The sequence below is a fragment of the Neolamprologus multifasciatus genome, chromosome 12 (genome assembly GCF_963576455.1).
Source record: "Neolamprologus multifasciatus chromosome 12, fNeoMul1.2, whole genome shotgun sequence".
NCBI classification, from domain to species: Eukaryota; Metazoa; Chordata; class Actinopteri; order Cichliformes; family Cichlidae; genus Neolamprologus; species Neolamprologus multifasciatus.
The window spans coordinates 27829982-27847102 of record NC_140450.1 but is presented as its reverse complement, the minus strand read 5'-3'; the positions used below and the strand labels follow the sequence as shown (position 1 = coordinate 27847102).

The 17121-nt window shown below is 38.1% G+C and overlaps 1 protein-coding gene and 2 long non-coding RNA genes across 3 annotated transcripts in view; all 3 read right to left on the bottom strand.

Annotated features, from left to right (window-relative positions):
• LOC146507181 (uncharacterized) overlaps positions 1-17121 on the bottom strand; it is a 224311-nt gene that overhangs the window by 141231 nt on the left and 65959 nt on the right. The window lies entirely within an intron of this gene.
• The window catches only part of LOC146507185 (uncharacterized), a 144708-nt gene that overhangs the window by 124243 nt on the left and 3344 nt on the right, over positions 1-17121 (bottom strand). The gene's annotated exons all lie outside the window — the stretch shown is intronic.
• Positions 920-14853, bottom strand: LOC146507186 (G2/M phase-specific E3 ubiquitin-protein ligase-like). The gene is made up of 5 exons (XM_085180623.1): positions 10334-14853; positions 7195-7199; positions 2860-3020; positions 2045-2259; positions 920-1827 (listed from the first exon to the last, which is right to left on the bottom strand). Exons 1-5 carry the CDS (start codon positions 10515-10517, stop codon positions 1595-1597), a joined length of 798 nt encoding a protein of 265 aa, XP_085036749.1. The 5' UTR covers positions 10518-14853; the 3' UTR covers positions 920-1594.

The window sequence follows — 17121 nt, the reverse complement described above, 5'->3', positions numbered from 1 at the left end:
CAACTTTTCCAGAGTGCCGTTGATCTCTTTGGCCTCCCACAATGTGTCAGGGGTGATGCTGGCAGTGAGAATATTGATATTGCATGGTTTATGATTGAACATCGAGGGCCAAACAGAGGAAGCTTTATGGTTGGACGAAGTGTGCATAATCAAAGACTTGAAAGATTGTGGGGTGAACTAAACAGAGTTGTGTCAGCATACTTTAAAGACCTTTTCCTCTTTATGGAAAATGTTGGGATTTTAGATAGCACTGACCCATTTCATATTAGGGCTCTTCACCATGTATATCTTACAAGAATTAACAGATCTGTGGATGAATTTGTAAATCAGTGGAACCATCACAGCTTAAGGACAATGGAAAATAACTCCCCGCTGCAGCTGTGGACTGTTGGAATGTTGCAACTTCCTTAGCATCACAGACCGCTCAGTCAAATGCACTTCAGACATCGTTCTTACCATCACCAGCAGTTGACGGCTGACTTGAGGCAGATCGACCCCTTGAGTGACGATGGAAATCATGGGATAGAAGTTTTTTTGACAGCATGCCACATGCTTCAGTTAAGTTATTAGTAAATTTGTTTGTGTTAATTAAAAAATGTATTTGAGTGCCAGACACTAAAAATTGTGAAATATCATGATACTGAAAAGGGTCCAAGACTATTATTTAGGCAAAAGTAAGGTAAGGTAAAAAGACTGGTTTTATCTTCAGATTCACTTGTGCCATTTAAATCATAAAAGTAGACAAATAAAGTGTTTAGACTACACTTGTCTTTCATGACAAACCATACTTGTCACAGTACAAAATGTTACAGTATATGTTACATATGATTGTATAATGTACTAATGTATCTGTTAATAAACAGGAATTATGATTCATTCATTAAATAAAATATGTTATGCATTTTAAAACTCTTTAAACTCTTTTTTAAAGACACAAATTACATAAAAACTAGGAACACAGAACACTTTATTTGTGTATTTCCAGTACCCAGAAGAAGGAAATAATATTCTGCAGTAATAGGGCTGGTCTTAAAAAAACACAAATGAAAGAGGAAATAAAAAACCAAACAATCTATATATATATACATAGACAACTTTGCTGCCAGTGTTGGCATTTGAAAATTCACATTATGTGGAATAGTTGAACACAGGAAGCATTTGAGAAAACTTAATTCTATATAACAATGAGATTGTGGCATATTATTTTGCTCACTGCAGGGGTGCTAAATAATGTAATGTTACTATGGGTCATATCAGAGACAAAACATGCCATATAAGCAGGAAAACAAATTAACTACAATCAAAAAACAAAAAAATGCCTCACATGTATAAACTGAAACAAAATTATTCCATCCATTCTCTTTGGCTTATCAAATCCATGTCTGATTTGAAAGTAGTGTACACTGCATGAACTGGTATTTAAGCTGTAATTTGAAAGACACACATGAAGCTTATTTAGGCTCTACAGTCCTACTGCTGTGTACTCTGATGTGGGGTTAACAACATTAACAAAAAACAAGAAAATAAAAAATGCATATGCAAAATAGAAAAAAAACCAAATCCTCATCATGTCAACAATCCTTAAGAAAACACATCATGCTCTTCCAAATCCTGGTGAATTCCGTATAGCAAAATCCATGTCTGATTTGAAAGTAGTGTACACTGCATGAACTGGTATACGAAGGATATTTTCACAAGTATTGGCCACTGGAAATCTGCAGTTAGTGATGAACTCAAGGCTTGGCTTTGGAGAAAAACCCAGGGCTGGTATGCTGTCACATCCAGTGCAGAAAACAAGAATATCTTCCAAAGAGACATCATTTTCAACTATAAGATAGAAAAATACAAAATGATAATGAGATTCTGACTAAGACTATTGATGTACAGATACATTAAATCACCAAAAGATTAAATCAAAAGTGAAATATGTATATTTTTTAAAGTTAAGCTGTAATTTGAAAAACACACATGAAGCTTATTTAGGCTATACAGTGAAACCACAATGTCAAAAAAAGAAGTTAGTGGAGACCACCAGTAAACTCACATTCTGCCTCCTGAAGATAGTCTTGCCAGAAAGCCAGGGTCCGGCACTCATCTTGAAATTCATTACTCCCTCGTTCGGAGTGAATGATCTGGAATAGATTCTCCATATCAGTTGCTCTCAGAGCCATTCCAGCTTTCACAAAAAGGCACTTCATCTGAAGAGGGTATGCCTGTAGAGCATCTAGGACACCTAGAGACCTCAAGCCATCTCTGAACCTAGCCAAATAAAACAAAATCAAATTGTATTTTATATTACTATTATTATATTTGTATTTGATGGGATTTGGAACCTGTATCATAACAAGAGGTTTTATTAAGAGACATTTCTGAACTAATTACATTTTACTTTCCTGTGGACTGCTGTATCAGAGGTGAAGAACATTCTTTTCCCCTTACAGGGCCAGGCTGTCTTAGATACAGATAAAGAATGCCTATACATGGAACAACTGAGCTGAAATATGATACACAGGGACCAGTCATGAATTGGAGTAAAAGTGACAAATTGCTTTCAAATACATCTGGTCTCTTGTTCCATTGGCATAACTTTTCTGTCAGTCTACAGTCAACCCAAATGCTACTCAATTTGAATCTATTTTATTTACATATTTGAACACATGCCTACATTGGCACAGATACAACATTTTATGTGAATTTTAATTTCATGAATGAAAGATATCTGTTTTGTTATGAACTGTACTAGAATGGAGCGCTACAGACCTGTACCACCCAAATAGGGTAATACCATTGTTTCACAACACAATGACTTTAGTAACACAGGCTTAATTTTTTACCATTACAGTATGTGTTTAGACATACCTTTCAAAAGGTGCACGGGTCCGTTGAAGGACATACCAGTGAGCCGGATCCAAAGCAGTTTCTTGTTTGTTTTGAAGTGTTATGCAAACATTGTGACCAGCAAGACTGATCAAGCTGGCTGCCTGTGCAACTGCATCTTGCAGCTGTAGATCATTCTCGGCCTGTATGATCGAAAAACAATATGAGGAAATTAAAAAATTAATTATTTGACTCTACTATTTAGTAGAACATACAAAACTAATAGCTTCAGTGTTTAATTAGTACATTGTTGAAATCTCCCAATTCTTTGAATCTTTGGGCTGAAGGAAGGACAATACTCGGTGTATACATGCTCAATCAACAATCCTTTATTTCCATACAATTTTCACACAATGAGCATAAACCATCCGGATGGGGAGAGATGCATGAGAGGGTCACAGCAAGTCTCAAAATGGTGATGTGTTACACAGCTTTTTATACTTTCCACTGGCCCCCACCTGGTCGTAAACCTAAATATTCACAGTCCCTTATCTGTCATGGCGCCTAAGTTATGACCTCGGGCTCCCTGTCTTTCTACTCCCTACAAGAGTGGGGGCACAGAATGTGGTCTGTTTCTGCTGTTATCGGCACAAGGTCCTTCGCACGCAACATTCTCAGAAATGATTTAAGCAGTCTGACATGACAAGAAAACGGTGTAAAACATTCACAGCAGATAAATGGCGGCGCCCACCTGTCTAACAGAACCCAAAGATGGTCACATTCTTTTTAATCCCCAAAGATATACTTGAACTTTTGTCTATCCTACTACCAAAATATACTGAGACATTTTGTCTAACATACTATAAGAATATACTGCGAAGGGGGTCATGTTCTTTAACCTAAAAATATAAGGAAAACTAAGTTACATAGAATAATGATCTCACAATTCCCCCTTTGATCTCTCTTTAGAGAGATCACTTACAACATACATTCTAGGGTTGCAATGTGGTGTCAACTCTTTCCCAGTCTCCTAGTATTTGTGCTTCACACAGAAACACAATTCCATCGCAGGATTTCCTCTGCGCTGTCACTTTTAGAGCTTGGCACGCTCTCTCCATCCCTCGAGTTGTCACGTCCAACGCTGCTGAAGATTTAAGGCAGAGCACGTCGTACACCTTAGTTGTCTTCCTCAATGTCAACGATGAATCTCTCATTTTATTTAAAATCCTGCTGTGGGAAGTCTCCTCTCAATCTCCTGGAAGCTCAGTAGCACAGCTCTCTGTGTGATGTCTGCTGTGCTGAAGATGATCTCTGATCCTCCTGAAGCTTCTCTCCTGGCCTCAGCTCCCATCTTGTGGACGATCCTCTCAGCCACTCCTTCTCGTCATGGCAGCTCACGACATCTACAGATTAAAAAATAACACTCCTCTCCCCACATGGCTTCCACCATGTATCAACTCCCCAATGAGACATGTACAAGAATGTTGCACATTCTCTTTAAAACAATCTCCAGGGTTCCCCACTTGGAGCAGCCATACGCCAACCTGTAACCCTGTGTAAAAACATTAATCAGCAGTTACATGTTCAGCTTATTTAATTCCCAGCTCCACCTGGAGCCTGTATCCTGGAAGACAAATCTGGTAAATCAAACTTCACATTTGCAACCAACTGTAGATCATAAGAGTGATAAAGTATTCAGCATAAAAGACAAGTATCATGTGCAGGTTTTCTCCAATCATTAAATCACTATTATTACCATAATTTGTCCCAAATCATGAATCATCCCAATTTATTCCACAATTTAATCTGTGACTTCCCTTAAATAATGTCACTCCACCCATTTTATCACTATGAGCTCAGTAGTGGCTAGCTAATGAGTTCATATTCAACTATTCCATCAACACTGCATCTTATTTGTTTCCTCATGTCACTTGTCTGTTTTCTGCTGAATCCTCTACATCCATTCTTTAAGAAAAAATAGACATTAGGAGCACACATAGACAATCCTGGTGGTCAGGCGCAGGTCGATAGGTTCCAGAGGTGCCGTAAAAGGCCATAAAATTAAGCCTGCTGTAAAAGGAATGACACTGGTTTCAATACAGGAAATTTCTCACGTTATTCACATCGTCAAAGTAACCTTCAACATTTTCCCAACAACACAGTGCAACAGCATCATCAATCCTGTAGTAGAGAAACAAACATCAACCAATTGTCCTGTTATAAATCACATCATCAAATCACATGAAGAACTGTAATGCTGTAGAAAAGAAAATGCAAATGTTAGCGCTGCGCAGATGTATACACACTTTCTCACAGTAATCTCTGTGAGCAACACAAGCCCATGAATAACACCCCTGGTAGATTCACAAACACAGAAAGTGGCCTTTACAAGTTAAATCGGTACGGCCAAAGCTCACGCCACCTCAGATGTTGCTGTCCTCTTTCTGCTCCTGTAAAAAGAAACACATAAATTCATCCACCCTTTTGGCCTGTCTAGGTGGAGGTTAACTTTGAGTCGTGGTCAAGTCTTGTCAGCTTTTACCGGTCAGTCAGTTTGTTTTTATTTCCATTCATTCATTCATTCATCCATTCTTTCTTTCTTTGCTGATAGTGGAAACCATCGCCGCATTTGATTTCCACCCTCAGCAAAATGACGTCATTTCAAAAAGAAAAAGAAGAACTTTAGGTCGGATTACCTCGCTGAATCCTTTTTAGGCAGGGACTCTCATTTTCTAATTGTCCCAAATAAGTGGCTTTCTCCAGAGCCCATTTTAATGTGGAGAAACTCACTTGCAACAATTTTCTCGACGACGTGTAGCGCTTTTAATTCCCGACGTGCAGATCTGCTTAAAGAAAAGAAATTCACAAACAAAAATCAGTGCACTGTTCAAAAAATAAAAATTAAATGAAAAATAAAAGATAAAACTGAAAAACAAAAGTAAATAAAAATACAGAAGCCCGGTCTTAGGACTTGTCACAGAATCTTCTTTCTTTCTCTTATAGGTGAGAAAACACCAAATCTAAAACTTGGTTCCCCATACTTCAGAAACAAAATCAAAACAAAACAAAACCAAAAAATCTGCTAGTTTCACTCTTTTAAACTCTGGCTGCAGGATTCTGTTCACCCCTGCTATCATCTTCCCCAAAATAATACTGATTCAGTCATCTATGTATCACTTCTCAACCCACTCAATAAACCAGACAGGATGATAGTAACAATATTACCTACTTAAAATAGTTTTTGATCCTAATGAGTTTCATTACGTGTGTGTGTGTGTGTGTGTTAGTCGGGTTAATACATTTTCTATTTCTATGTATCCTTTTATGTACCTTCTCCCTTTTTTCTGAAACAATGAATTAATTTTTTTCACTCCAAATTCTGTTTCAGAAACATCTAAATGAAAAACTCTGTCATAGTCAGGCACAGCTAAACCCCAAATGCTTGCAGGTTACCATCGGCAACCACACTGTGTGTTGTTAACCCCTTCTAAAAGTACCCTCTTTGGATGTGTGCGACTTTGTGTATGATTTTGTGTTATCTCTAGTGCATATTATGTGCATGTGTGGTGTCTCTTTCCATTTTTCTAACAGTACTCTTGCATACCTCAGTGCTTGTCTTCCTCCCCCTTTTGTGGTGGTCTGGACACTGTGTCAATCCTCCACTTCCAGGCAGTCGTTTGTCTCCCTGGATTCCTTAACCCAATTTGATTCCCCAAACTAAAACAGCAGCCTCAGTTCTCTTCTGCTCCTTTCTCTCCGTTCTTCTCTCCCACTTTTCTGTCCAATGGCAGTCAGTTCTTTTCAGCTTTGTCCCGTGTATCTCTTTGTCCCACTGTCTCTTTCATTGCCATCTCGTTCCAAACATGGCAAATGTCAAACTCAGACAGTCTTCTCAAAAGTCCTTCACACACAGTGAGGTTGCAGCTTGCTGGAAACGCATCTCCATCCATCCAATCTAGATGGTGGATCTTCTCTTTCTGATGTCGTTTGCCCATAGTGCTGCTGGACCTCTCTGCTCAGAACTCTGGTATTGTCTCTTTGGACTGCTGTCCACTGTTGATGTTCATGCTCGTGCTTTCTGGAACTGCACTCGGTGTCTTCAGGGAGAGATTAGCTTCCTTGGAGCTTGCTTGTTCAGGATGAGGACGGGAAGCTGCAAAACAATTCAGCCAAAAATTCTGGCTGGGTGTTTCTATTTTATTTTATTTTTCTAATGATTTTAACCTACAATTTTCTTCCGACTGCTGCCCGTGGAGAATTGATCCAGGTCCGTTCCCCACCTGTAAACGACAGACTGAGAGACTTTCATTATTCACTGTGACTGCATATGTTTTCATCACTCCTAAAGCAACACATCTCTACTTATTTTGTTTTGACCTCTACTGACTTCAAACCCCAAAAATGAAATTTTTATTTGATCTTAACCACAAACACAAAAAATCTTCTTGATGTTGTTATTAATTCTTTTCATCCACAACACTCCAAATTATGTTTTTGTTTTGTGTCCAGCAGGGGAAGAAGGTGACCTGTAGTGTCACTGCTTCCCCCAGTTGGAGACAATTTCCCTACTCACACTTCCACACTTTTTATTTTCTTTGTTTTCATCATTTTCTTTTTTACCTCATTGTTTTACACCCACACATTAACCTGTTAATTCACTCCTCCAACCTCATTTTCCTCTCACCCCAACAGCTCTCATACAGTCAGTAATCAAATTCTCCATTCATCCTTGAATACTTGATCACCTTTAAATGTCACTATTAGTTTGATCAATTTATTTATCATTACTTTGACGCTAATCCACTTTTAATTTGCTTCATTTACTTTAGTTCATTTTCTCCTATTTGATCACTATGATTTCTTGACTATTATTGTTTCACAGAAAATCAACTAATCTACTTTGTCTCCCTATTTGTCATCAAGGAATTCACACACACTCGCAGGCTGGTCACTCGCCCCCACCTTTCTTTCTCTCTCACACACACGCACATTTTACTCCTCGTTCGTTCCGCCTGTGAACCCGCCCCTCGAGGCTGGCTCACACACACTTCATACTTCTCGCAGTCCCATACAAACTTCTGCGAGACACTTCTGCTGATTCAGGACAACGCCCTAATCAGAACAAAGAGCGGGTGCCGTCCGCTCTTATACACCTTAACCTAACTAGGACAATTAGGCTCACGATCTTCAGATCGCGCCACATTTGCCTCACGATTTATTCAAACTGCGCCACGGACTGGATACCGCAGTTTCTCTTCCCATAAAAATAAAACCAAATTAAAACCCCCCAATTGACTTCACAGTTTGCAACAATTCGCGACACGACCTCCTGCCGCATTTTCTGCACACCACAAACACACACTTTTAGACACAAATTATTCTGTTACTTTAATTGACTCCCGTACTTCTGACGAGACGCCGACTCTAAAGGCGCTTTCACACACACTACACACCTCCAACTCTCTTCCTCTCTCTCCTTTTTTATTTATTTATTTATTTTTTAAAACCACAGAGTAATACACCCAATTCAGCCCGTCTATCTCTATGTGGCTCCAAATACCCTCTTTATTTAATTTAACACTCGTCAGGGGACAGGCAAACAACAATTTCAACCACTGAAACGAGGAATACAACCTTTTTTAACCTTTTTAACCTTATTTAACCTTTTTCTCTTACTATTCTTAGAACTCAACCTTTGTTCGCAAAATGTGTCTTGTTCTATGTTCTAGTCCAGAATAAATGTAAACCCGTGATTACACAAATGTTTTCAGTATTATTCTGTAGCTATGCGGGAGTCCTCAGTTCCCAAGTCACCACCTCAGCTAACCAGACGCCGCTGGACCTGACTGCGCGTCCACAGGCAGGGGGGTTGCCACACCATGAACAAAACCAATTTCCACAGGTCCACTAGGCATCAACCTTTGATCCTAAAATGTGTCTTTGCTCTAATGTCCTCCCATTCACACATCAACCGTCACTGTCACCATGTTCATATTTCACACACAGAAACACAGCAAGCGCGTCTCATCAGCAGTAATACACAGAAACACCACAAGCGCGTCTCACCAGCAGAAACACACACAGAAACCTCTGAGCTCACCTTTGAAAAATGCAAGCGCACCACAAGCCAGACTCTATTTCACCTCTATTTCATATTCTACACTTTGGCCGCGTTTTGGAAGCTTTTCCCCATTTCTTGCAACAGAAGCCAGTTTTAGACAAAATTAATTATGTTAGGGTAAAGTGGGCTGCGCCCTAGTCTCAACGTAGAATGTGATTAGTATCTTGCTAGAGGCAGTTCCTATGACACACTGGAATTCTAGTCTCAACGTAGAGTGGTTTTAGTATTCTTGCTAGAAAACCAGACACCGACAATTTAATGTGAAAATATGTGTAACTCAGCGAACAGATTAATTTGGAAAGCCCAATATGCACATTTTGTATTCATAATACAACAGGCTGTGCTTACCTTTTTATATTTGGACCGTCCTCTGTTCGCCTCGCCCCACGATCTCACCACAGGCCAAATCTGCCCTTCCTCAGCACACCAAAAGATCCGGGTCACCGGCACCAAGTTGTTGAAATCTCCCAATTCTTTGAATCTTTGGGCTGAAGGAAGGACAATACTCGGTGTATACATGCTCAATCAACAATCCTTTATTTCCATACAATTTTCACACAATGAGCATAAACCATCCGGATGGGGAGAGATGCATGAGAGGGTCACAGCAAGTCTCAAAATGGTGATGTGTTACACAGCTTTTTATACTTTCCACTGGCCCCCACCTGGTCGTAAACCTAAACATTCACAGTCCCTTATCTGTCATGGCGCCTAAGTTATGACCTCGGGCTCCCTGTCTTTCTACTCCCTACAAGAGTGGGGGCACAGAATGTGGTCTGTTTCTGCTATTATCGGCACAAGGTCCTTCGCACGCAACATTCTCAGAAATGATTTAAGCAGTCTGACATGACAAGAAAACAGTGTAAAACATTCACAGCAGATAAATGGCGGCGCCCACCTGTCTAACAGAACCCAAAGATGGTCACATTCTTTTTAATCCCCAAAGATATACTTGAACTTTTGTCTATCCTACTACCAAAATATACTGAGACATTTTGTCTAACATACTATAAGAATATACTGCGAAGGGGGTCATGTTCTTTAACCTAAAAATATAAGGAAAACTAAGTTACATAGAATAATGATCTCACAACATTAACCCTATGAAACCCCATAACCGATCAGGAGGCTGAGGTATAAGTTATTAAGCTGGAAAACAAGTCCAATCATTAAATTCTGAAAATTGAAACTTGGAGTTTCTTGGGCAGTAACCAACAGAACCATAACCTGCCACACACATTTTTAGTTCTTCCTTCTTGTAGCCATTAAAATGTTTGATCTTTTACTAGAAAGGTGCAGGACTCAGGCAAGAAAAATTAGGAAAGTGTTAGTAAAAATGTTGGACAAGCAAAAAAAGACTTACAATGAAATTGAAAGAACCAAAGGAAAATATGCTCACCGACTGCACTTGTGACCTTGTTTCCTCATCAGTAATATGATCAGTGCTGACCTTTACATTGTCTGGACCCTTTTGAAGACACTCATACAAGAGTTCAGACCAGAAACATGGACTCTGTCCCCCATGGGCAATTGACATTGCCATGATCTGGCCAGCATAGTAGTATCCATTATCTTTCATTGCTGTTAACAAATAAAATAAAACATCATCTCAAAAGCTTGCATCATTATTTTTGTTATTGTGGCATTTTTTATAGTACAAGTTACCAAATGTTATTTCTGAAAAAAATATTGCCCATACAGTTGCACCCATAAGAGTTTGGATAATGACAAAATCATCTTAATTTTGCTGTGCACCGGCTGTAGCTTTTCATCTCACAGCCCGACACATACAAAAAAAAAAAACCAGCCGAGAGCATCGGCTCTGCATCGGCACTGCAGACCACGCCCCGCCACACACATCAAACACGTAAAATAAATATTTGTGCACTTTTGCATTCACTTTTTGTTTTTTGTTATTTTTACACAGTGTTCTGAATGATTAACAATGGTCTACAGCCAATCTTGTGTATTATTATACAAACTTTGGTTGTAAGATTCAGATAACTATTTAATAAAAGCTAAATATTTTATATGAGAGTAAGAAAGAAAAGTATATCTTTGTGCCCCCCTTTCCCTGTTAATGCCCTACCTGGCCCCCTGGCAAAAGCTTTGCTAGATCCGTCCCTGCACAGTTACCAGCTGTCAGCTACACAAAAAAGGATATTGTGTTATTCATCTCTCAGAAACAGTTCATAACTTCCCTTCAACTCATTCATGTCACCTAAAAGGTAAACTTGTTTCTCCATCACAAGTTCACCTCTGATGATTCAGTATGGACATCTAAACGTGCTGCTGTTGTTTAGCGAGATAAACAAACAAGAGAGAAAAGCCGATCATTGATCAGTTTCATGATTGAAGTTTCAACAGGCGAGAGAATGACAGGGGAGGCTGTCATAAAGTTCAACATCAGTAACTTTGCGCACACAGCTGAACCTCCGTCGTGCTAGCTAGCACGCAGTATGAGTTATTGTAAGTGATTGAAAAAAGTCAGCACAACGAAAATAAACTACACCTAAACTCGGTTTATATCTGACCGAAATAGAGTGCAGTTCATAACTTCTTACCTGAAATTCAGTTCACCTCACGCTCCTGCCTTCGGTTTCCCTTATCCACGATTGAGCTCCGTGTTAGCCACCACCGGTCAATCATAAGTCTCTTTCCCCGCATACGAAGGGAACGAGACATACACCGGTGGCTAGCTGCCCTCTGTTGTAGCTCCGCGTTAGCCACCACCAAACAACTCAGTTATTTTTCCCACATCGACCAGCATCATCGGCCCATATAAACGAAAAATAAGTCCACTGAGACACAGACTGTTTGCGAGCGATCGGGGAGGTGAAAGGAGTTAGAGCCGGCTCACTGTAAGCGAAGCCCGGATGCTAGCGCGCTAGCTAGCTAGCCGGCTAGCAGCAACAGGTAAGAGAACTGTTGCTAATATGTCTCGTCTTGACAAAACGAGCAGCTATTTGAAGTTTACACACCTACATTCTCGTCTGAAAATATCTTAAAAGTTTATTTTGTGACCTAGAAACACTAATAAAACACATATAAAACGAAGTGGTGGCCGCCATTGTTTGACTCTGTAGAGGTGTGCTATGAATTGTGGGATATGGAGTTTTCCACCAAGCATACACCCTTGCGGTTACCGTAACTATTCAATGGTTCGCGCAACCTTAAAAATTCCAATGGTTCCTGAAAGCAGCTACGCTGTGCGCGCTGTTGATATTGTCGTCATTACGGTAATCCAAATATGGGTCGACAGGCCGTACCACTCCCGACATACCACTAGAGAGAGCCAACACACCACAAATGAAGTTTGAAATCTGTTTCTATGGGGCCAAAAGTTGAATCCTTCTCATGGGCCTAGAAATGGGCCAAAATTTGCACTAAAATCTAAATATTTAAAAAACTATAAAAGTCATAAACACCAAAAGTCATAGCATACTAGTCCAGACCCAGCCGCACAAAATGATATAACATATGTAACCCTTGTCTCAAAACTGTGGGGTGAGTTTTGCTGTAAAATTTCAGGCAGAAAAAGGAAAATAATAATAAGAACTAGAAAAATTTGCATTTCCTGCGAAAATGCTGTGTGGATGCCTTAACGCTGAAGATGTCTGCTGAAAAAGTTGAAAAAAAACACTGCGCTGAGCACGATTTGAACCCAGCCCTTCTGGTTTCAAGGCGGCTACTCATCTCACTGAGCCAAACTCATTCTCACAAAGAAGAGGTGGACAGATTGACAATTCTGCTGAAATTAGCAGAAGCTGCTGAGAATTGTGCTGATAAGAGGTGAAAAGGCTGAAAATTCTGCAGAAGAGGTGAATGAGCAGAATTTCTGCAGAAAAGATGGAAAGAAGCAGAACATTGCGCTGAAAAGAGATGAATCAGCAGAATTTCTGCTCAAAAGAGTTTTCTTTCTGAAAACAGATTAGATTTGTGCTAAAAAGAGGTGAAAATTCTGAAAATTTTGAGTTTTTTCAGTTTTTTCTGAAAAAAAACTGAAAATTTTGCTGAAAAGGGGTGAAAAAGCTGAAATTTGTGTTGAAAAGAGTTAAATAAGTTGAATTGGTAACTGAAAGAAATGTTGCCATAAGCGGGATTTGAACCCAGGCTTCCCAGTCTGAGAACGGCTGCTCATCTCACTGAGCTAAAACACAGCTCAACCGGGCAAGGAAAACTAGTGACCAGACTGATAATATGGAAGAAATTGGCAAAAAATTCAATATCTCAAAAAGTATAGAAGTTATGAGCACCAAGAGTCATAGCCTACATTAGCAGAAAGAGCAGAATTTGAAAGTTTGAACGGTGAAAATAGCATGAAAACTGAGGGAGTAGTTAAGCGGCAAAAAACGTACGGAAGCAACCAGAATAAAGTATAATAAAGAACTAGAAAAATTTGCATTTCCTGCGAAAATGCAGTGTGGATGCTTTAAAGCTGAAGCTGTCTGCTAAAACTAGCTGAAAAAGCTGAAAAGTTGCAGAAATTGTAAAAACTTTGCAGAAGCAAAGGAACTTTGCTAAAAAGTAATAACTTAGCAGAACTGCAAAATCTTAGAGGAAACATAATACTTGGCAGAAATACAATAGCATAGCAGAACTTGGCAGAAATATTGTAACTTACCAGAAACATGATAACTTCTCAAATATACAAGAATTTAAGAGAAATAGTGTAAGATAAAAGAAAGAATATATTTAGCCAAAAATACTTAAACATTACAGAAACACTATGATTTAGAAAAATAGTACAACATAGCAGAAATACTGTGATTTACCAGAGACACTGTGATGAACTATGAATATTGTAATTTTAAATTAATACTTTGTTTTAGCACAAATACTATAATTTGACAGAAATACTATCATTTGGTAGAAATACTGTGTTTCAGCACAAATACTCTAGTTTAGCACAAATATTATAACATAGCAGAAATACAATTATATAGCAGAAATGCTATATTTAGAAAGAAAAATATAATATAGTAGAAATACTATGATTTAGCAGAAATACTGTAATCAGCACATATACTGTAACATGACAGAAATTCCTCCACTTAGTAGTAATACTATAACATAACACAAATGTTATGATTTGGCACAAAAACCATGATTTTGCAAAATATGCTATGATTTAGTAGAAATACTATGATTGAGCAGAAGTACTAAGATGTAGTAAAAGTAGTTTGATTTAACAGAAATACAATTATGGAGGAGTAATAATTTAAAATGGGAGAAATATTGATACACACACACATACACAGAGCCTAAAGGGAACAGTATTTGTGCCATGGAGTGTTAACAAGAATCTGAGGTCCATATTAGAAAAGCTGGTAAAATCATAAAAGTTTGCAGAATTGTAATAAATGATGAATATGAATTACTGGTCTGTGATAGTGTATTAATTTGTAGGGAAAAAAACATCTTGACCAAGGTGGGATTGAACCCACGACCTTTGGGTTCCAGAACTGTGTCATTACCAACTGCGCCACTGGGAAAGAGAGTGGGCACCTGGAAAACAGGGTGATGAGCAGTCAGAATTAGATTGCGGTGCGAGGCGAAAAACGCCGTTTTTTGGAGTTACAAAACGTCGTGTAACTCAAAAACTAGGTAGACTAGAAGCATAATTGTTGTACTGGGTGAATCAGCGGACTTTGGTGTACTTTGACTGCGATTTTCATTGCTCTTTGTACAACCGTTGCTGAGATATGACGAGAGAAGAAACGGAAGACCTCACATATGATTGGCTGGCTGGGAAGCCGTGCAGGCTCTGATTTGTAAATTTGAATGTCTCAGTCGTCACAGAGGATTGGCTGCCTGGGGACCTGGCAGTAATATATAGAAATAGTATGATTAAGCATAAATACTACATTTAGTAGAAATACTATATTAAGCACAAATACTATAAAAAGCAGAAATACTATATTAAGCACAAATCCTATAAAAAGCAGAAATACTATATTAAGCACAAATCCTATAAAAAGCAGAAATACTATATTAAGCACAAGTACTATGAAAAGCAGAAATACTATATTAAGCACAAATACTATAAAAAGCAGAAATACTATAATTTTGCAGAAATACTACAAAAAGCAGAAATACTATATTAAGCACAAATCCTATAAAAAACAGAAATACTACATTAAGCACAAATCCTATTAAAAGCAGAAATACTATATTAAGCACAAATACTATAAAAAGCAGAAATACTATATTAAGCACAAATACTATAAAAAGCAGAAATACTATATTAAGCACAAATCCTATAAAAAGCAGAAATACAATATTAAGCAGTAATACTATATTAAGCACAAATACTATAAAAAGCAGAAATACTATATTAAGCACAAATCCTATAAAAAGCAGAAATACTATATTAAGCACAAATCCTATAAAAAGCAGAAATACTATATTAAGCACAAATCCTATAAAAAGCAGAAATACTATAAAAAGAAGAAATACTATAATTGAGCAGAAATACTATAATTTAGCAGAAATCCTATATTAAGCACAAATCCTATAAAAAGCAGAAATACTATAAAAAGCAGAAATACTATAATTTAGCAGAAATAATATAACAAGCAGAAATACTACAATTTAGAAATACTATAACACACACAGAAAGAGAAAGAAGGAACTTTGTAGATCAGTCAAGCAGCCTGGGAGCTGCTGGATTTGAATCCACCAATCAGAGATGCTGTGTACATTTTCCCGCCAAAACAGGTGCAGCCGTTTTTACACAGGCAGCAGAGAGACAGGATTTTTGCAGTCTATTTCTCATAGTGAGGACTACCCTCCAAACAAATGGCCATAATTTCCTAACTGTAGGGGCTAGAATGGTCATTCTTACACCGTTTTGTTTAGAAGAGATGGGGGAATCTTCAGGTGTTGACAATTTATCATTAAAATATGAATTATTAAAGATATTTGACTTGTAATGCACCATAACTGAGTAGAGGCTAAGCGAAAACTGTCTTGACTTGCCCTCAAACAACGCTTTGTAACTCTAAATCTGTTTGGAGTATCGATATCATTCTTTCACCGTAAGAGACAGCAGGCTTTGGTGAACAACCATGGAAATTTTCAGGTCTCTCTGGAAATCTATCAAAAAGATATGACGAGAGAAAAAAGTGGCTCATTTCCAGAGTTTGAAATCTGAAGAAATCTGAGCGAAGGACGAATTTCCTACCCTCAAACAAACGTAATTCATGAACCAAATGGTAATAGGTGAGAAAAAAATTCTTGAATTGTGAGCGTCAGGAGTGTTTGAAGATATATCGGGACAAGCCTCATGTCTTAACGTCGCTTCGTTAAGGAGATATGACGATTCGAATATGCCTCTCATTACAGAAATCAAGCGGTGATTTTGAACAAACTCTCCATTGACTTTCTATGGAGAGTTTTCCGACTTTGTGTTGGTCTGAGGAGATTTGCCAAAATTCTATAAATCCCACAACAATGATAGTGACATTTTCTGAAAGCCAGCAAAAATACCTACGTTTTGATGTATAATTTGTGGAAGTTGAGTGAAAATTGAGCAAGTAGCAAGAAGTTGTTCGGATATGGAGAGAAGACTGCGAAACCTACAGTGGCACAGTGAAAGCCAAGTGCATAGCAACCATAACAACCCATGTATTTTGTGAAAAATCACAAAGATGAAACTCAAAACTTAAAGAGGGATAAGATGAAAACAGTAACAGATATGAAAAAGCTGAATCATACATGAATAGCCCAATAATTTGTGAACATTTTAAAGTTTAAATGGAGTTTCTATGTGAAAGTATGAGGAAGTAGTTAAGTTTCAAAAACGAGCAAGTTTTAGCAGAATTGCGGAAGTTTCCAATTCATTTCAATGTGACAAATTAAAGGAAAAAAGCTTAATATTTTAAAAAGTATAATAGTTATAAATAGCAAAACTCATAGCAGAAATAGCAGAATAGTTTAAAATTTGAACGGTGAAAATAGCACAAAAATTGTGGAAGTAGATAAAGTTCAAAAAAACGGAGCAACTTGAAGAATAATAATAACTAGAAAAATTTGCATTTCCTGCGAAAATGCAGTGTGGATGCTTTAAAGCTGAAGCTGTCTGCAAAAACTAGCTGAAAAAGCTGAAAAGTTGCAGAAATGTTAAAAACTTTGCAGAAGCAAAGGAACTTTGCTAAAAAGTAATAACTTAGCAGAACTGC

Excerpts from the sequence above, each read along its gene's own strand:
- LOC146507186 (XM_085180623.1), bottom strand. The coding sequence starts at position 10,517 with ATGAAAGATAATGGATACTACTATGCTGGCCAGATCATGGCAATGTCA. Across the intron at positions 2,260-2,859 it reads ACCCGTGCACCTTTTGAAAG|GTTCAGAGATGGCTTGAGGT; the intron begins GTATGTCTAAAC and ends TTATTTGGCTAG. Across the intron at positions 1,828-2,044 it reads CTATCTTCAGGAGGCAGAAT|TTGAAAATGATGTCTCTTTG; the intron begins GTGAGTTTACTG and ends TCTATCTTATAG.